The sequence below is a fragment of the Martes martes genome (assembly GCF_963455335.1).
Source record: "Martes martes genome assembly, chromosome: 7".
In the NCBI taxonomy this organism is placed as follows: domain Eukaryota; kingdom Metazoa; phylum Chordata; class Mammalia; order Carnivora; family Mustelidae; genus Martes; species Martes martes.
In genome coordinates this window covers 44,465,968-44,486,223 of record NC_137894.1, presented here as the reverse complement: position 1 = coordinate 44,486,223, position 20,256 = coordinate 44,465,968, and the positions used below count along the sequence as shown (strand labels likewise).

Genomic DNA, 20,256 nt, shown 5'->3' with positions numbered 1-20,256 from the left:
GCACTGTCCTGGGGTGTGATAAAGTTTATAAACAAGGAAGCTCTTTGGTCTTTCTGGTCAGCTGGGGGACAGGGGTCATCTGTACTTGTCAGTACCCCAGTCTGTGTGTGGGAGATTGCTTACACTGGTGGAGGTCCTCCAGGTACATCCTATACTTTTTTTGTAGTTGTTAAAGACTTTATTTATTTATTCGTCAGAGAGAGAGAGAGAGAGAACAAGCAGGGGGAATGGCAGGCAGAGGGAGAAGCGTGCTCCCCAGTGAGCAAGGAGTCCAGTGTGGGAATGGATCCCTGCACTCTGGGATCATGACCTGAGCTGAAGGCAAATGCTTAACCAACTGAGCCACCCAGGCATCCCTTACACATGTTTCATTTCAGTCCCATAGTAGCTCCATTAGAAACTATAAGAAGGGGCATTTGCCCCACTTTACTGATGAAGGAGAAGCTCAGGTGCCATGCCCAAGACTATACATGGGGAATGGCAGAGCAGGGCTTTGAACCAAAGAGCAGAACTCCGAATCAAACACCTTTTCCTCTAGGACCCCTTGAGAAGCCCTGTTGGTGACTTAGGGATGGGAAACTCTGGGAAGGGGCCTCCATTTCCTTTCGCTAAACAGTCTCTTGTCTTCACATAAGTTCTGTCTTGGCTGTGATTCTGTTTCCGCTTCCTTCTTCCCATCACCCGCTCCACTCTCATTCCCTTTTTTTTTTTTGTTCTTCTTCCTGGGATTTTTGGCAGAAGAAAGAGAGGAGGAATCCACTGCCAAGTCCTTTATTAAGGAAGGCTTGACGGTGATGTGGGGCTTCACTCACCAACCATGCAGAGGCTGGGGGGAGGGGACATAGAGGGCATCCGAGGTTAGGCCACTCCCAAGCTGGGGGTTGGTGGGGATCAAGGGGAGTGTCCTTCTCCATCTCAGCCCCCACCCAGCTGTGAAAGCCGGTGGTGATGTTCCCAGAAGAGCATCCTGGCTGGGAGGGAGGAAACGGCCTATTCCCTCGTGGGACTTCCTCTCTCACGGTGTGTGCGTTGTGGGGGGTGGGGGGCGGGCAAGGGATTGGGAGTGAGGGGACAAGGAAATACCATTTTCTGAGCGATTGTGCCAAGCTATATCAGATTATCATCCGCTCATTTAAAGCAATTTCCAGATTAGACTTGGAGAGGTTAGTTGACTTGTCCAAGGCCACACAGCCTGTGAGGGGCAGAACGCTAAGGACACAGGGAGAGCCTCGCCGCTGGCTCTCGCCGCCACTCCTGGAGGTGTCTGGGGACCTGGCAGGAGGCTCTAGACGCTCACCTCGGGGCGGTCCAGAGGGGGTTCCCAGCAGGGGGCGCCCCGAGCCCCAGTCCCGGGACGCCGGGTGCTTCTCCAGCCGGCGCCTGGGACGGGGCCGCCGCTCCGCCCCCTCGGCTCCTCTGCGGCTCCGCGGGCGGGCAGCGGGCCGGGAGCAGAGCAGAGCCGAGCGCCGCGCACCCCGTCGCGCCCGCCGTGCCCGCCCAGCGCAGCCTCTCGCCGTGAGTAGCGCCCGTATGCGGGCTCGACGGGCGCGACAGGGCGTGCGGGGCTGGGGCTGGCGGGGGCAGGTTGCTCCGGGGCGCGCTGTCGGGTTCCCCGAGCCCGCCGCCCGGGTCCCTCACACCGTAACCCCCGCCCCCAGTCCGGGGGGTTTGGCCGGCCTTGCCCTCGGGCGCCCTCCGAAGCCCGGCACTTTGACCCTAGGGACGAGGGACGGGGTGGGAACGGCTGGCGGAGGCTTGGCACCCGGGGCTGGATGGGGAAGGCGGGGGTGGGGGGAGGGGAGATAGGAAACAGACTTTCATCAATTTAGGGCCCCCATGATGGGGAGAGCACTACAGATTTCCGGGAGGAGAGGGGCTAGTCTTCTCTGCAACCACATCGCATAGCTCTTCTCCCATTTGCACAAGGACGTGATTCCAAAAGGCTGCTCCACACACAGTCAGCTTGCTTGTGGCAGAATGAAGCTGTGGTCCCCGTCGTCATGGGCCTGGGGCCACTAGGGAGGCAATGGGGGTAGCCAGTAAGTTTGCAGCAGGCTGGGATAGAAGGGCATAGGAGGGCGTCGTCAGTAGTTGATCCTGACTCTGGGCCAGGCATTGTGGACGTCTCATGGCATGTGTGGGTCTGGCTGGTCCTCACTGTAACTTTGCGAGGTAGAGATTAGTGTTCTCACTTTAGGAGTGAGAAAATGAGTTCCAGAAAGGTGAGCATGGAGGCATGCAGGTAGTAGTAGGTTGAGGGTGCACCCTGGGAGCGAGGGAGTCCTAGCTGGTTGCCTCAGAAGCAGGTGGGAAGGTCCCTGGGGCCAGGTGGAGAGAACAGCCCCTGGCACCTTGTACTCTAGAATCCAGTGGAGGGCAGCTGGGGGCTGCTGCTGTGATTGCCGACTCTGTTTCCCAACTGCCTCCATGTAAGGTATTTCTGGGAGACTCTTGGTAACTAAGGGGAGCTGGTACCTTGGCCTCTTCACCAGTACTTTCAGAGTCCTGCTCTTCTCCCAAGTTGTGATTTAGCCGTAAAGTGGCCCCACTGATAATTCAGCTGCTTTGGAAGAGGCCTGGGCAGGGGGTGCAGGGTGTGTGTGGCTGGGGGTGAGTGTGTGCTGGTCTGGAGCAAGTTTTCAGTTGGCAGGAATGAGACCTGAAGTGACCCTGACCACCTCCCTGAGGTTTCCCTCCTTATTAGACATGAGGGTGAACAAGAAGGCTGTCTAGTGGAGCTGGACCTTTGTTAGAAAAATGGGTTTTCTCATGTCAACTTAGGCAAATGGCTGATCTCTGGGCCCGAGCTTCCTCATCAGAGATTGATTGGGGCTGGTCAGAGATTTGACTGCATGGAGGGGCTCTGTAATGCCGGAGCTCCTTCCCTTCTGTGGGCAGTCTCCTCACAGCCTGAGTGTGATGATTCCTAATGTGGGGGAAGGTATAAGAGGACAAGCTTGCCTGCCCCCTTGCAACGGTCCCATTTCACTGACTGAGGTGAGGTGGGATGAGGATCTCCAAATGACCAGGAGAGTGAGCTGGGGCCAGTGAGTGAGAGGATTTAGTAGGGTAGAGGGTTCCCTGCACTGTGATCCTCTAGCCTTGGAGGCTTCCTCCTAAGTTGTCCCTCTGGAGGCCACTGGCTTCCCCAACCCCAGTGCTATACTGGAGGGTTGAGGGGGCTGTCATCAGAAGCCCGGACAAGAACAGCTGGAGTGGGCTAGCTGTGGGACTTTAAGTCCCATCCCCTGTCTGGACCTCAATTTCCTTCTTTTGTCAAACGAGTGGATTATAGGGGCGCCTGGGTGGCTCAGTGGGTTAAAGCCTTTGCCTTCAGCTCAGGTCATGATCCCGGAGTCCTGGGATTGAGCCCTGCATCAAGCTCTCTCCTCAGCGGGGAGCCTGCTTCCCCCCCACCCCCTCTGCTCTGCCTCTCTGCCTACTTGTGATCTCTGTCTGTCAAATAAATAAAATCTTAAAAAAAAAACAAAACAAAAACGAGTGGATTATAGACCAGATAGCAGTGGGTTTGTCAAGCTCCTCCTGCCCCCAGTGAATTCTTCCCCAGAGCCCCAACGTATGGTATAGATAAAGGGGGAGATGCTTTGCCTCCTCTTCCTCATGCTGGTGTCTAAAAAGCCCCTGGATAACCTTTGAGGTTCCCATTTGTGAGGTTCTAGGAAATCTGTTAAACCTCAGAAGGGTTGCCTATTATGAGGGTTGAGGGCAGGAGTGTGAGTTCTAGTGATTCCATTAAGAGAAATGTGGGCATGAAGGTGGGTTTCACCCTTGGAATGTCTGGAGCAGACATCCTGTGCTTCTGACCAAAAGCTGTAGCTGTGTCCCTCCCCTCTGCCATGTTGTTTCATCTTCTCAGGGCCAGAAAGGTACCTGTGCCTTGGGGCCTTCTCTGGGTCCTAACTGGTGACTATAATTTCACCTTGGAATTTCTCCCCTTTAGTTTTATGTCCCTAAATGGATAAAATTGATAAATTGATAAAATGCAAATTCCTCTTGGGGAGAGATAATTAGGAAAATGCTTTAAGTTGTTACTAGTTGTTTTTACCTGATGAAGCTGCTGAGTAGTGACCTTGAGAAGGGAGGCTGGGCCCTACATTTAAATCAACAAATATTTAGGGAGTGCCTGTTGTATACCAGCTGTGACAGGGGGTCACAGGTGAGAATGTGACAACCACTGCCCTCATGGGGCTCCAAGACAGGAGGCAGGCAGGAAGGAATTCATATTTGTTGGAAACATCCAAACACTATGCAGGTCATTTTACATGTTTATCTCATTTGTCATAATGTAGATCTTAGTCTCATTTTTTATTATGTAAAATTTTGATTGCATACAAAATAAGTGCACATTTCACATATCCATGTAACCACTACCCAGAGCAAGAAACAGCATTCATTGCCAGCACCCGGAAACTCCCATTTCCCAGACATAACCCCCCACCCAGGGGTAACCACTGTTCTGACTTTCAACACCATAGATGAGTTTTGCCTAAGTGGAATCACACAGTATGTTGTCCTGTGCTCAGTATCTGCAGAGGTGATAGAGCTGAGATTCCAGCTCAGTCCTGTGTGCCTGTAGGGTCTGTGCCTTCTCCTTTGGGGTTAGACATAGACAGTTATGAGCCAAAATATGAAAGCTCTAACCCTAAAAATGTACGAAGAGACCTCTCTGGGAATTTAAAGGGGGATGGGGATTTTAATCTGTTTTGATGAGAAATAGAGTCATGGAGCCTCACGGAGTTGGTAGCATTTGAGCCAGGTCTTGTGGGAAGGGAATGGTTTTGCTGGGAGGGCTTTCCCTGTGGGCCTTCCATGGAAAGGGCCCAGCTTGAGCTGATGCATGGCAGGGGTGAAAGTTTTGAGGGAATGGGAAAGGTCTCATTTGGCTGGAATATAGGATATGTGGGGGGAGGGGGCTAAGGTTGGAAAGTTTGGTTGGGGCCAAACTGGTGGTCCTAGTTTGTCCTTAGGGTGCTCCCTTGTCCCCTAGCCCCTGGCTACACCTGGAGCCCAAGGCAGGGGCTCATCATTTTGCTGGGAGCTGGGGCTGCTCAGCTGAATCCAGCTCAGCTCCTGAGAGCAAATGGAGCTGGCCTGTTGCCTAATGGAGGATCTTAGCTACTCTGGGGAGGGTCTTTGCTGTTCTAGGGATAGTCTCAGGGTATCTGTCAAAAGAATTTTTTGGAATTTTCTGCTTCCCTCTAGGTGTGTGAAATGAGTAACCCCACCCCTTAGGACCTGCCTGACCCCAAAGAAGGTGGTAGATAGCGGTCCTCTGCCACCCTCTGGGCTAGTCTCAGGAAATTTGCCAGCATGGGGGTTTGAGGGGGTTGTGAGTGAGGGGGTATAGCTTCAGATTTTGGTCAAGCCAAACTTTCTAGGAGGATCCCAAAACCTTTTCCCTAGAAGGGAATTGAAATGCTTTTCTCCACTGCTGTGGGAAGCAGAAACACAAAGACTGGCCCAGGATGAGTCATGTATTAACAGTAATAATCACCTTTCTTATTTGCTTATGAGTTTATGCCCTAATCACAAATGGATCCACATACGGCTGTGTGAAGTATGCGATAGAGATGTCACCAGTTCCATTTACAGATGAGGGGACTGAGGCCCAGAGGGTGCCAGCCTGTGTGGGTTAGACAGCTGCTACATACCCAGGCTAGTCTAGAACTGGGGCCCTGGGAACCTGCTCTTTTTTGTAGCCCATGTTTGCTGGGCTCAGGCTAGCACTGGGTGAAGACCGAGCAGGAGGGAGGCTGCCTGATGGACCATGGGCATCAACATGCAGTAGTTCGGCAAGTCAGGCTCAGGAGCCAGGCCGGCTCTGCCTGGGGGACTTCAGGGAAGTGCAGCCCATGGGAGGGAGGGAGGCAGGCGGCATCATGGTAATAGAGCTACGGTGTGCAGGGGGCAGTGCCGGAGGAAGAAGTGTGAAATGTATACATTCTCTGAGAGTTGGAACAGCTTCAGCCACTTGGCATTGATGAGATGCACCCTTGTATAAGGCTGCCTCCACCCAGCCTGGTGAAAACAGTCTTTTGGGGCTCATGGGACCCCGGGTGTGGTTGGTATCTGATTGCCAGGCAGAAGAAAAGTTGCCAATGCTAGCCAAAATGAGCTTGGAGAGGCCTGTGCTAATGACTCTTGAGACACACAGCCACAGGCAGCTGGTTGTAACATTGTCATTTGCAGACTGTGCCCTAGGTCCTTCCCTTGGGGTGCTGTCCAGGGTGGCATGGGGCTGTCCCAGGAATGGGTGAGCTTTTTGGGGCAGGGAGATCCCAGGGGAGGATGCAAACAGTCTTCTTCTGGTGGGGTGGTGAACGCTCCCCATGGCTCAGGGTTGTCCTCTAGCTCTCACTGAGGGGCTCTGGGCAGGCAGTTGGTCCATTTTATAGATGAGGACTCTGAGGCTCTCTGACAAGAGATGAGGTCACAGAGCTAGTTGTGGATGGCATTGGAATCAACCTCCAACCCCTGACTGCTGGTGCCTCCTATAATTGGTTCCACCACTCCTGTCCCTCTTTCCCTTGGGGTGATGAGTGAGAGTTTACAAATCAGTTTAGACTCGCAGCTGGGTGGCGCACCCCTTCCGGGAGCTGAGGTCATGATAATCCCTTACATTTCCACTGCATTGTAGAGTTTACAAAATAATTTCATGATTTGGAGTGTTTTAACAGGATTAACCTGTTTAGCAGATGGGGAAGCTAATTGTGGCAGTTTAAATGACTTACTCAGGCAATTGGGACTCGAACCCGGAACTTCTGACTCAAAGATGAGCGCTCTCTCTCCTGCCTCGTGGCTGCCTCTTTTTCTCAGCCAGCCTGAATTTCATGAGAACAAATCATTGAAGCTGGCCATGGGGCTGTTTCTCTGAACGTGTTTAGAGCAGATCTAAGTAAGTGAGGAGGCCTCCCTCCCTGTCTCCGTAATAGGTTTGAATTGATAAAAATCAATAAGAACCATACCTTGTCAGTCACTGGTGAGAATAGGCTTGGGCAGGCTAGTCCTTGAGGAACTAGGGCTGTGGATTATTGTTAAATTATGAGCTTCTGTGCAGCCGATTACTTTTAAGCCCAGACTCTTAGGCCTGTGCTGATGTTCCTGGCTGTCCTGACCTCAGGTTTCCTCTGGTTTCAGGGCTGTATGCTCCAGGCCTCAATGAGGAGCCCAAACATGGAGACGTTCAGGCAGCAGAAGGTGGAGGACTTTTATGACATCGGAGAGGAGCTGGGCAGGTAAGAGGCTGGGAGAGGTGGAGGGGACGCCTCTCCTGGGGCAGTGTTTGCTTGATCAGGTAAGCACGGGCTTGTCATGCGATTCCTGGGAAGCTTTAAAAACAATCCTGAGGAATTCATCTTCAGGTGTGGCTCTGCAAATAGCAGTCTCTGTGGAAATAACGACTCGCCAGCAGAAGGGACTACAATTCTTGTGCCCTGTTGTTTCCGAATTGCCTGGCTGACAGTAAGGGCAAATCTTAAGGATTCTTGTTTCATCTGTTCCTTGGCTCATGAAGCCCTCCCCAGACTCTGGACCGAGACCTGGCCTGTTGGTTTCTTCTCTGAGTCCCACTTGGGATTCTCCATGGCACTCAGGATTTTGTTTCATAAGCCCAGTGCCTGAATGGGAGGTGAAGTAATCCTCCTGAAAATGGATTCGCGTTGAGTAAGAGGCCACACGAGCCTCGTCAGGAAGGTTCCTAGGATCTGAGTTATTGGTTGCATTTTTAGCTTGGCTAAATCCCAAAGGCAGCCAGGGATGAATTCTGAGTTCTGAAAGTAGTTACTGTGTGGAAAACAATGAAGATGTTCCGAGGCTTTCTTCTTTATTTTTTTTTTTTTTAAGATTTTATCTATTTATTTGACAGAGATCACAAGTAGGCAGAGAGGCAGGCAAAGGGGGGAGGCAGGAAGCAGACTCCCTACTGAGCAGAGAGCCTGATTTGGGCCTGGATCCCAGGACCCTGAGATCATGACCCAAGCCGAAGGCAGAGGCTTAACCCACCGAGCCACCCAGATGCCCCCCGAAGCTCTCTTCTTGCCTTCTGTTTCTAGAATCTGCTAATATTTAAATGGCTCTTCAGTGACTACAGAACACCAGCCCTAGAGTCTGAATTTCACTCTCATTATTCATGTGAGGAAGCTGGTCCAGAGAATTTAAGCAAATTGCCCAAAGTTGCTCAGCTGGAGAGTGACATGGCCAAAGTCTGGCCAGTCCAGTTTGCACCTGCACACCTGTCATGCCTTTTCCAGTAAGTACAGCACTTGCATACTCCTGTGAGCTCACCAGTACACCCAGCCTCAACCCCTTACATCCCTAGCAGAATAAAAACGTGGGGGTTGAAGGCTGTCACTATATCCCTGATGCAAAACAGGAGGCCTTCCCTCTTTATAGAGCTCTTGGATTCAGGCCCAGTATTCTCTTACTTTTATTTATTTATTTTATTTTAACATTTTCATTTATTTATTTATTTATTTATTTATTTTTAAAAAGATTTTTAATTTATTTATTTGACAGAGAGAGAGAGGTCACAAGTAGGCAGAGAGGCAGGCAGAAAGAAAGGGGGAAGCAGGCTCCCTGCTCAGCAGAGAGTCCGATGCGGGGCTCGATCTCAGGACCCTGAGATCATGACCTGAGCTGAAGGCAGAGGCTTAACCCACTGAGCCACCCAGCCACCCCTAAAATTTTTATTATTTTAAAAAATTTATTTATTTGAAAGGGAGAAAGAGAGAATGTGTGGGGGAGAGGGGGCGAGGGAGAGGAAGAGAGAGAATCCTCAGGCTTACCACCCCTGAGTATGGAGCCTGATGCGAGGCTTGATCCCAGAACCCCGAGATCATGACCTGAGCTGAGATCCAGAGTTGGATGCTCAACTGACAGAGCCACCCAGGCGCTCAATCTCTTACTTTTATTTTTAAAGACAAAACAGAAAGAGCTTCAAAGCCAGAGGAGGCTTACTTCACGAAGAGGGTGCATTACTTCAAGCCCAGGGAGCGCTTGTCCTGGCTGACTGGCTGGGTGGGGGAGCAAAGGGTTGCAGAGACCCAGGAGGGGCACAAGTCCTTAGCCTTCTGTCTGAGCTGACTGCCACGGCAATCCAGGGCCTGGAGAAGGTATAGGAAGAAGACAGGGCCAGAGGTTGGGAGGTGGTCAGTGGGAGTCCATCTCTGAATGGGAAGCCAGGTGCTTCTCCTGACATGGTGCTCCCAGGTCCTTCCCAGGGGGGGGAGGTGGCAAGCCCAGCAGCAGACCCTGGCAGGTCCTGCCCATGGCATTTGATTTGGTAGCCTCACCTCAGCCACATCCTACATGGAGGGGTCTGTGCCAAGTGCTCTGGGCACAAAGATGAGCAAAACACGGAGAGTTTCTGCCCTCCTGGAGCTCTGGCCTGACAGTGGGTGCAGCCATGCACATGCCAAGAGCAGAGTTGGAAGGGACCTCGTTGGGGTGGGGGGCTCTGAAGAAGGAAGTCAAGGCCAGTTCCTAGGGAATTCACCTATTATTCCTTCTTAGTCCTGTCTCTCCTCACCTTTGTGTATCAGGACTGTTAGAGCTGGAAGAGGCCTCTTGTTCTCTGGTGGGTGGGTCCATACCTCACAGGGTGAGTGGGTCTGTACCTCACAGACTGGAAGCTTTGGATCCACGCCCCTCGCCCCTGCCCTGCCAACCCTGCCGCTGATGTGGTGTGGGTAAGAGGCTGCAGAGCCCTGAGGGCTTTGGAATGGCTTGACCTCCTAGGGTTTGTGGTCAGGAGGCCAGATGAGCTAGAAGGCCTTTAGAGATCCTTTCTTCCAGGTTCTTCATCTGAAAACTGAGGAGACCGGGGCTCAGGGAGGAGGGAAGGTCTTGCCAGGAGCCATAAGTAGGCTGGAGCAAGAGCTGTCTGCAGATGAGTGCTCCGATTCAGAAGAGACAGTCCTATTTTTCTCCCCTCCTCTCCTTTTCTTCGCTTAACTTGCCATTGAGGAGCTACTGTGTGCCGGCTACTGTCCAAGGCAGTGGTGAACAAACAGACACATTCCTGTCCTTTTAAAGCTTGTGATCCATTGGTGAAGAAAGGTAATAACCCCATGAACAGGGGACCCGAAAGGATAACTATAACATGTGTTAAGGGCTATGCAAGGGGAGAGCAGGAGGGACTGTGAGAGTATAGGGCGCAAGTTTGAGACCAACTGGTCAGGGACTGCTGCTTATAGGATGTGACTGTTCATTTAAAAGCAGAGGGGTAAACATGCAGGCAAAGGCAACAGCATGGACACAGGTCCAGAGGTGGGGTAGAGCCTGCTGAAATATGAGCTGTGGGCAAGCACTAGTACTTGGGGTTGGAGACAAGGGTGGAGGCCGGAGCCAGCCAGTGAGCTCCCTGTCAGCACAGAGTGGTGGCCATGTTAGGCCTTAGGGGTCAACACAGATTGGAATTTGTGTCCCCTTCCTAGCTGTGCAACCTTAGGACAACTTACTCAACCTCTCTGGGACTCTGTTCTCGTACCCATTAGATAGGAATAACAACAGTACGTAGCCCATGGTTGCGGGGATTAAGCGAGCTGCTGAATCTCTGGTGCCCCTCACAGAGCCAGGCATGGGGTAAGTGTTCAATGAACAAGAGCTTCTGGCCTTTGAAGTCCGTTTGGGGCACCAAGGCCCTGCCTCTCACCTCTGCAGCCCCCTAGGAGGGAGTCTGCAGGAAGAACCGGGTTGAGTCATTCTTATTTTGGGAAGAGCATAAACCTGGCTTCCTCAGCTCTCGGTGAGCACCTTAGGCTAGACCCATGGATGTCTTACTGATTTTAGCTCCTCATTCAAGTCCTTACTATGCACAAGTGAACATGACTGACTCTGGTTTCCATGCTCACAAACCCAATGTTGAGCAAAGGAAGCCAGACTCAAATGAGTCCACGCTGCGTAAGTCCGTTTGTGTAACGTTCAAAAACAGGCAAAATCAATCAGTGGTGCTAAAAGCCAGAATAGTGCTTATTCTTGAAGAACTAGTGACTGGAAGGGGGCCCAAGGGAGGTTTCCGGGGGGTGGGTATCGTTCTTTTTCTTCATCTGGGTGCTTGTTTCACTGGTGCATTCTTTTCATGGACATATATCAAGTCATACATGTTTAGGTCCATCTTCCTGTAGGCATGTGAAACCTTAATTAAAACCATGCATTAACCAACAAGGAATCTTTTACTCTCCTTCTGGTCCTGGTCTGGTGCCCAAAGCACATGTTTTTGATTCCTTCGGAGGCATTATATGTCTTGATCCTACAAGTAAGAGAACATCTGTGAGAAAAGCTGCAGAATCCGCCTTTGGATCAGGACAGCGTGCCCTGGCTGGAGGGTCCTGGGCTGTGGCCCTGTTTGAGCTCCTGCATCTTGCCTGATTTTTGGCTCACGGCACCGAGTGCAGACACTTGGCTGTGCTCCCATTTGGGGACCAGCCTGCTGGGGATGCTGGAGATCATCTTCTATTTCTGGGAATGCTTGGAGTAATGCTGGCCTGTAGATTCTGGCTTCTCCCAGCCTTTGTAGCTGGGGCTAGGTAGAGCAGGGGAATAGGGGAGCAAGAGCAGACTTAAAAAGAAAACCCCACCCAACTCCTCCTTTTTAGTTAGGGCTAGGACCAGAGAGGGAAAGAGACTTGTCTGAGGTCACTTGGGGGTGGGGACAGGTGGTCTGACTCTTGGGCTAGGGCTCTGGCTACCACACCCTAAGAACTCACAAAGCACAAACTCGTTTTGGCTCTCATTCGAACGTTTCTGGTGAGTGGGGAGAATATATGTCAGGGTGGTCTTTTCTGTTTGACCCTGAGGGTAGGGTAGCAGTGTCAGGGTCAGGAGGGTGAGAATTTGGGAAGGAGTGGTGTTCCTCAGAGGGAGGGCACTGGTAGATAAGCCTTCCCTCTGGGAATGTACACCCAAGAATACAAACTATTTTAATGTATATTATGTCTGTCCTATAATGATTAGCGCTTTCTTCTTTCCTTGTGCTTATATGACTTTCCTTTACTTAGACTGTTACATTAACATAACATCGTAAAACATTATGCTGAACTGGATCTCAACAAGAAGTTAGTCCCAATCTCAATTTTATAGACAAGGAAAGTGAGGCTGATGGAGTGGGGGGTGATTTTGTCCAAGGTCACAGACTAAGCAACATAGAAGGTGAAGCTTAAAGAAGCTTTTCAACTACACTGTGCTGGTTTCAATAAACAGACAAATATTTATCAATATGTTCATTCAACTTTTATCTGCAGCCCCAGCTCTATCCAAGAGCCTACCCCACCATGACCCCACACGTACCCTCACCCCCTCTCCTCTTCGCTGGCGAAGACACCAGCCACAAGCCCTGTTACTTACAGGAGGCTCATGTGTGCAAGGCACCCTGCGAGGCATGTAACGTGCAGAATCCCCTTTCATAGGGACAGGAGTCTTGACCCAGGGAGGGAGCCACTGTTCTCCAGCCTCGCCCTCCCTAAGCAGCACTAAGGAATTCCCTGTGACATCCATATTGATAGGGCTGCCTGCCAGACCCGAGTTACCTGATGGGGTTCCCTGTGGTTAAGATCACATACTCAGCTTAGCCAGGGCAACCTCTTTTGGGAGAGAAACAAGACCTCCAGGAATGTGTAGTGCTCAGATTTACCCAGGCTGGGTTCTATGGGTTCTATAGCCCAGTCTGGCCACAAAGCACTATAGGAAACTACAATAACAGGTGTTTAGGTTGACTTGTCTCAGTTCCTGGGAAAAGGGTTTCTGAGGTGACCTCTGAAGCAAAGGAGCTTTTATTATTTCTTTTTAAATTAAAAACTTCCTTTTTAAATTATAGAAGCAATGCATGGCAAATGTTATAAAGTTCTGAAGAGTTCAAGTAAAAAGTCACCTCCTTCTACCCTCCTGCCTTGTCTCATGCCCACAGCTGGACTCTGATGATAATTTTTCTTCTGTCACCTTTCAGAACTTTTCTAAGTAAAGCAAGTGTGTACAGGGACCCAGATGGGATCACATGACCATAACAATCTACAGCTTTGTTTTTTCGCTTAATGAAATACATTGACTATCTTTTTATAGCACTATATAGAGATCTATGAGACTTATTTTGGATGAAAGCTTTTTTTTTTTTTTTTTTACATAAAGAACTGAAGAAGGCAAGTTAAGCCAATGAGAGATTAGCAGCCTTAACTCAGCAACTATTTTTATTTCTGAGTTCTACCTTCTTATTTTTCCAGGGCTGCTTCTCATGTCCACACAGCCCCTCCTCTTTTGTGTCTGCTTGAGGCACATACATTCAGAGTTAACATTCCCCCCAGTGCTGGGCTACTGGGCAGGCTGGGGAGGCTGTGGAGAGCAGGGTAGCATTCATGGCCCTGGGACTGCCTAGGTGAGGCCTCTCTCACATTTGTGTGTATCAGGCTGTCCACTCTTTGAAGGCAGGTTCTCTTATTTTGTTTTTTTGTTTGTTTACGTTTGTATTTAAATTCCAGTTAATTAACAGAGAATGTAATACTAGTTTCATGTGTAACATAGAGTGATTCAACACCTCCATGCAACCCCCAGGTCTTATCATGACAAACGCTCTCCTTAAGCCCCATCGCTTGTCTCCTCCCCGCCCAAGTTCTTCTTTTGAGTATCACTGTAGCACTGAGACGGAGGCCAGAGAGTCCAACAACTTCTGTGACGTCTCCATGCTCTTTCCTTCAAGGTCTAGGTCAAATGCTATCTCCCCAGAAAAGCTGTCTGACCCACCCCAACCTACTCTATCCCCTTCTGTGTATTTAATTACCCCTTATTCTGGACCCACATCCCTATTAAGTGCTCGGGTCATCATACTTCACATTACCCGAAAGGGTTCCCCTAGCCGTCTCCCCACTGAGGTTTCCTCTGGACTGGGCTCCCCTCTGTAGTGTCCAGAGCAGGCCTTTTACACTTGAGAAGTGCTCTCCTCCCACAGATACCCTTCACTGAGCAACAGCGCTGTCTGGAACCTCCCCTGAGTTAAATCTGAGGCAGAAAATCTCATCCACGTGTCCCTTGTACCACAGGCCTTGAAATCCATGAATGTCCAGGATTTCACAAACACCAAGCAGAAAACAAAATGCAATAATTACCTCCATTTCCTGGACACACATTATTATATTTAATCCTTGTCTTATCCTGTGAAGTAGTTATTGCTCCATTTTACAGATGGAGAGACTTGGTCTCCAAAATGTTAGGTACTTGCCTCAAGAAATTCAGATCTACCGTATGAAGGAGAAGTCAACTGGGAAATTACGTTTTGTGCAACACAGCAAAACTCAGAGAAAGACAGAAATAAAAGCCAGGAACTTTGCTGGGCAGAGCCCTATCTGCTGCCCTGGGCTGGGATTTTTGTGCCTTTCTGATCACATACATGCTTATATTTCCTGTTGCTGGGAAGGTGAACGTGGCTGACATGTGGTAAGAATCTTCTGTGCTCACATCAATGTCTGTGCCGGGTAGTTCCTATTGTTCTAGAACAGTGTGAGCTGGATTACATTTCCACTTCACAGATGAAGAAACTGAGACTCAGAGAACTTTTACAGTGGACTCTGTCCCTCATGCCTAAAGGCTTCCCGGCCACTAGCACCAAGCTTGTCTTCTTCAGGCCCAGGAAGCTCTCAGCTTGGTGTTAGTGGCAAGGTAGCCTTTGGGCCGTAGCTATGCCCTGAGCAAGCCAATGGTTTCTGAAAGATGAGTGGGGTGTGTGGATGCGTACGTTCATGTACATACTCTAGGTCATTATCACAGTCCAGTGATCCTTCCTGGCACCCACTGGCGATGGGCACCACGATGGATACAGGACACTTGGGGCTCAGGCCTTGCCCCAGAAGAGCTTAGGCTCAGTTGGGGCACAGGGGCGCTGTCCTCAAATGAAATGAGATGGAACAGGCCATGAGCTAATAGGGGGACCCCAAAAATATGTGCCAGTTGTTCAGAGGAGGAAGTCATCATTTGCGCAGGACAGCTCCTCACAGTCTAGTCCAGGAGACAGCAGGTAACCACTCCAAGGTTAGGGCTCTGCCAGGGACTGGGGAGCAGCAGGCCTGGGCTTGGGCAAGAGGACACATGGTGGGGGTTGAAGGGTGGGGCTGCCGGGAGGACAGGCTACCACAGAGGGCCCTGGGTGCCAGAGGCCATGGAAGAAGGAGGGAGGCGCTTTCATTACCCATTGTTAGGAAAACAAAGCACAGAGCCACTCGAACAAAGTGGCTGCATTGCCCACGCTTCCGTCAGAAGCTGGCACACGGGGCAAATCACTCGCCCTGAAAGGTAGGTGTCATTGAGCTCAGTTTGCATTAGGAAAACTCTAAGAGCTGGGGGGGGGTGTCACTGACACCCTATATCTGTATCTACAGTGTACACTCTCTTTTCTACTTCACCACCAGCATGGATATTTGTGCTGTGTTGTTTTCCACTCAACCTTGTTTTATTTACACCATTCCATGTATCCCGAGTCCATATAACTTAAGCATTTTTTGCTTCAAAATAATTTCAAATTTAATAAAAAAGTTTTCAGAATAACAGAAATCCCACATGTCCTTTATTCAGATGCACTGATTTTTAACATTTTGTCACTGCGTCCCTCCTTCCCTCCCCCTCTCCTCCTTCTCTCCCTCCTCCTCTCCCTTCTTGCTCCTTCGTTTCTGTCTATCTGACCATCTGTTATTGCTTCTGAACCATTTGAAAGCACTTTGCAGACATGATGCCTCTTTATCCCCTATGACTTGATTATGGATCTCCTAAGGGCGTGACTACTCTCTTCCATACCTACAGAACAGTTTTCAGCTTCGGGACATTTAACTCTGGTATAATATTTTTATCTACACTGTCAATCTCATTCCAATTTTGTCAATAATTCCATTAGTGTTCTTTTTTGTTTGTTTTTAAAGATTTTGTTTACTTATTTGAGAGAGAGCACAAGCAGGGGGGTGGACAGAAGGAGAGGGAGAAGCAGATTCCCCACTGAGCAGGGAGCTCGATGCGCAACTCGATCCTGGGACTCCAGGATCATGACCTGAGCCAAAGGCAGATGCTTAACCCACTGAGCTACCCAGGCGCCCCTCCATTAGTGTTCTATATGGCCATTTTCTCCCTGCACAACAAGATCCACTGCCGACCTTACACTCCATTTCGTTGCCATATCTCTCTAATCTCCTTTAATCTGGAATGGTGCCTTAGGGCCATCATGACACTGACATTTTTGAAGAATTCTAGTCTTAAAAAAAAAATAGACACAGTACAGTCCATATACATCTGTTAACTTCATAGCATTCTGCTGTAGAGACATTGCCAGTGTACTTAAGTTCCCCCTGTTGTTTCTCATTACTAAAAATAAATGTTTCTGTGGACGCATTTGCTTACTTTCCTCTCTGCCTTATTTCTGCTGGGCGTACGCCCAGAGGTTGAATACCGGGTCGAAGGTTATGACTGATTTGTGTAATGGTTGAAACTAGATACTCAATCAGTTTACCAGGTCACCAGGAGGTGCTTATTTCCGTGTGGCTTTGTCGATACGCTTTCATTGTTTTTGTGTGCTTTTGGTACTTGGAGAGTTTCGTAAAGGAACATTTGTGTTTTCACAGTGGGGTTAATTTAAAGTGGTGGAGGTCTTCTGTGCTTCTCCCTTAGTTCCAATCTTGATCTCTCTCTGTGACTTTGCCCTCCTTCATGGTGTTTATATTTCATTACATTTCCAGTCATTGGATAATTTGAAGTTTTGAGAGCAACACAAGTCAGGTAAGGCAAATATAATCATTCCCATTTTATAAATGATGCCGGTGAGGCTTGGGGAAGGTATGTGACCCAGCCTTGCCAGGACCAGAGGCAGAGAGCTCTTTCCTGTGGCCTCCCTCCCCTCAGAGGCAGAGGCGACACAAGGTCTTCAGACCACAGAACTCCAGTAGAAGTTTCCGCATCTTTGTCCATACTTTTAGAAACTGACTGGAAGGAGTCTCTAAAAAAGCGTTCTGAGAGCTCTGGCAGAGCAGTTGCCTGGGAGGGGACTGCTTTTGAGGGCAGAGGAGAAGAGAGTGTTGTTCCCCTGTACTTCTTGCTGAGGAAACCCACATGAAGGAGAAGAGGCAAGGCTAGTGGTAGGAGTCTGGTCCTGAGGTACTCATCACCTTAGCTGCAGTAAACCAACCCAGCCTCTGGCAGTGCAGGTGGGAGGTTGTGGGAGACCCTGAAACTTCTAGATTTTCCCACAGGGGTGATGGCTGTGGCCTTCAGTGACTCTCTGGGGGATTGCCCCAGACTCCCAAGCAGCCTTCACCAGCCTTTAGAACCCAAGAACTCCAATCTGCAAGGGCTCCTACATCGTCTAGACCAGGGGATGGAAAACTAGAGCCCTCCAGCCACACCTGGTCTGCCACCTGTTTGAGTGGCCTTGGAACTATGAATGGGTTTTACAGATGAAGAGTTCCAACAGATTTGATGAAAGGAAACATTGACTTTGGACCCCAGATAAACAAAATGTTATTCCTCCCCCCAAAATGTTCCATTCTTCTTCTTGGAAGATCTGCAGTACCAAAACCACACAAAATGAAAATAAAATAAAACTCCTTATTATATTTTAAATTTCATCAACTGAAAATTTGTGTAGATGTTGTTTTCTTCCTCATTATGCACATACCTTGATTTTGCTTCTTGGTGCACAGTACAGGAACTATTTACTATCTGGCTCTTTGTGAAAAAATTTGACTACTCCTGATTTATTTCAGTAGAGTTCACTATTTAAGCAACAAGACTTTTATTTTATTTTATTTTATTTTAAAGATTTTATTTATTTATTTGACACACAGGGATCACAAGTAGGCAGAGAGGCAGGCAGAGAGAGAGGGGGAAGCAGGCTCCCTGCTGAGCAGAGAGCCCAATGTGGGGCTCGATCCCAGGACTCTGAGATCATGACCCGAGCCGAAGGCAGAGGCTTAACCCACTGAGCCACCCAGGTGCCCCGCAATAAGACTTTTAAAAAGTGGATTATTATGGGGTGGGGGACAGGCTATAAACCGATCAAAGTCTGAAGGGGCCATTATGGAAAAGAAGGAAGAAGGGGTAAGCAGAGGTCTACCTGACCCCCTTCCCTGCCCTCCCTCTCAGAGCCTGTGAGGAACCTCCGAGAAGGTGGTTTCAGAGCCACTGTCTAACTAAGTTAATCCTGTCCTCCTCAGAGAGTGCTGGAGTGGGAAGAAGGGAAAGGCACTCGGGGCATTAGGAATTGAGTGTCTCCTCTAAATCTGGTCCTGCACTAGCCACAGGGGTTCGTTACCTGGATTAATCCTCTTGCAGCCTATGGGGTGATAGGTCTTTCTCCCATTTTGCAGATGAGGAAGCTGGAGTTAAGTGAGCTTGGCTGACTTGCCGTGGTAAGTGTCAGAGCTGGGATTTAAGCCCATGACTCTGACTCCTGGTCTGGTGCCTCCTTTGAGGTACCAAGTTGCCCAGAATTTTCTTTCTGCCTGAGACCCTCAGGCCCACTCCAGAGAACAAGGAGGGAGGGCTATATAGTTGTTTCCTACTCTTGGTGGGCTATTGGAGGAGAGCTGCTGAGAGCCCAGTTGTCCTGCACCTGGTGTGTCTCTAGGGCTGGCACTGCCTCCCTGCTCATCCCTGGCCCTTGGTGGCCAGCACCTAACCTTGAGGCCTCAGGACCCTAATCTTGAATCCTAAGCTGCTGGCCCCTCGTGGCCTGGCCACAGGGCCTGGAGGGTGATGAAATGTCCTTCTTTTCTCGGGGTGAGGTTAATTTGGCACCCTGGGCAGGACCCACAAGCTAAAGGGGCAAGGTTAGCTACAGTGCGGTTCTAGAAGGCAAAGCATTCCTACCAGTCTTTTGGAGGAGAGCTCCACTTCTCTCCCAGCTGAGAAGACAGGGCAGAGGGGGGAGAAGGGCAGCTGAGGGGTGTCGACAGGAGAACAGGCTCAGGGCAGGAGACTGACGAGCCCTAACCTGGCAAGGACCCTTCTGGGTGCGAAAGCCACCAGGCCCAGGTTTGACTTTGACTCTGCCACTCTGAGCTTTTAGACCTCGGGCAGCTGCACTCTTGTAGGCTCTGTTTCCTCGTCCTAAGATGGTCCCTGTCTCACAGGATAGTTGAAATACCACATGGTGGAGTCTGAGTCTCTTCATGTTTTCCAGCCTTCTGGAGTCCCATTCTTTAATGTCCAAATAAGAATAATGAGCATTCCATTCCTGGGTAACAGGAAGTCCTCCTCCTCATCTAGTGTTTCTGGCTCTCCCCAGGGAGGACTCACATCCTCCTCCATGTCTCAGGGCCTTGGGCTCAGGGGCCCCTTCCTCCTTGGAGACAAGGCTGGGCTCCCTCTGTGACCTTGTCTCACACATGGACTCGGGCCCATTTCTGAGGGCCTCCCCCACCACTAAGATTGGTTGCAGGGTACGCTGAGTTTCGCACAAGGCTTGAGGGTAATGAGAGGAATTTCTGCACAGAGATGGCTTAAAGGGTGGTAGCAGACCCCTCTGCTCCTTTGATACCTGACCTCTGCCGTGATGCTGGGGTCTTCTAGGACTCCTCTCCGGGGCCCAAATCTGCTACCATCCTTCATACTTACTAACCGGTGGAGACCTGTTTTTCCTTCAGATGCAGCCAGGTTAGCTCCTTGTTGTGACAACCTGTCCCTGAGAGGACCCTAGCTTTTTTTTTTTTTTTTTTTAAATCCTAAATCAAAGGCCCTTTAAAGTTTTTCCCATGCAAAAGCCATCTCTGATCTGTACCCACCTTGCCCCCATGATGGAGTCTTCTCTCTCCACGGTAACAGCTTGGAGCAGCTTTCAAAATACCACTTTTCCCATTCCTGCCATAGATGTAAGGGCGTGGCCTGGCATTTGGGAAGTGTCTAGCAAATGGTCACAATATGTTCATCCATTTTGCTAAAAGCCTGGCAGTCAGTTGTTTTGAAGGCCTTACGGGGAGGAACTGGGTTGGGCAGCTCCTCTGTTACCTCATTTGATCATGAGACTCCTGATGCAGCAAGTCTCCGTATTATCCTCTCCTGGCTATGTTCATCTTACCTCTTTGCCTTTGCTCACACTAGACCCCTGCTGAGATGCCATGCACCCTGCCTCCTCCCCCCTGCCCTCCCCATCCCTGCTTGTGCATGGTGTCTACCGTATTCAGCATTCCTTTCTTGCTAGAACTACTCTCTTCCCTCTCCCCTACCCCATGCCCCTCACTGCCCCCTGACCGGTAGAGTGGAACTGGGCTGGTCCTTGTG

The 20,256-nt window shown here is 50.0% G+C and overlaps 1 protein-coding gene across 4 annotated transcripts in view; it reads left to right on the top strand.

Moving 5' to 3' along the window:
- Positions 1-938: 938 nt before the first annotated feature.
- DAPK2 (death associated protein kinase 2) overlaps positions 939-20,256 on the top strand; it is a 116,645-nt gene continuing 97,327 nt past the window's right edge. For 2 of the 4 annotated variants that reach the window (XM_080809309.1, XM_080809307.1), the window contains exons 1-2: positions 1,393-1,515; positions 7,159-7,256. In XM_080809309.1, the coding sequence (XP_080665435.1) occupies positions 7,165-7,256 (92 nt within the window). In that variant the 5' untranslated portion in view covers positions 1,393-1,515; positions 7,159-7,164. Of the gene's footprint in view, positions 1,021-1,392; positions 1,516-7,158; positions 7,257-20,256 lie in introns of those variants that run through there. The other 2 variants (XM_080809308.1, XM_080809311.1) reach the window with 2 other exon arrangements.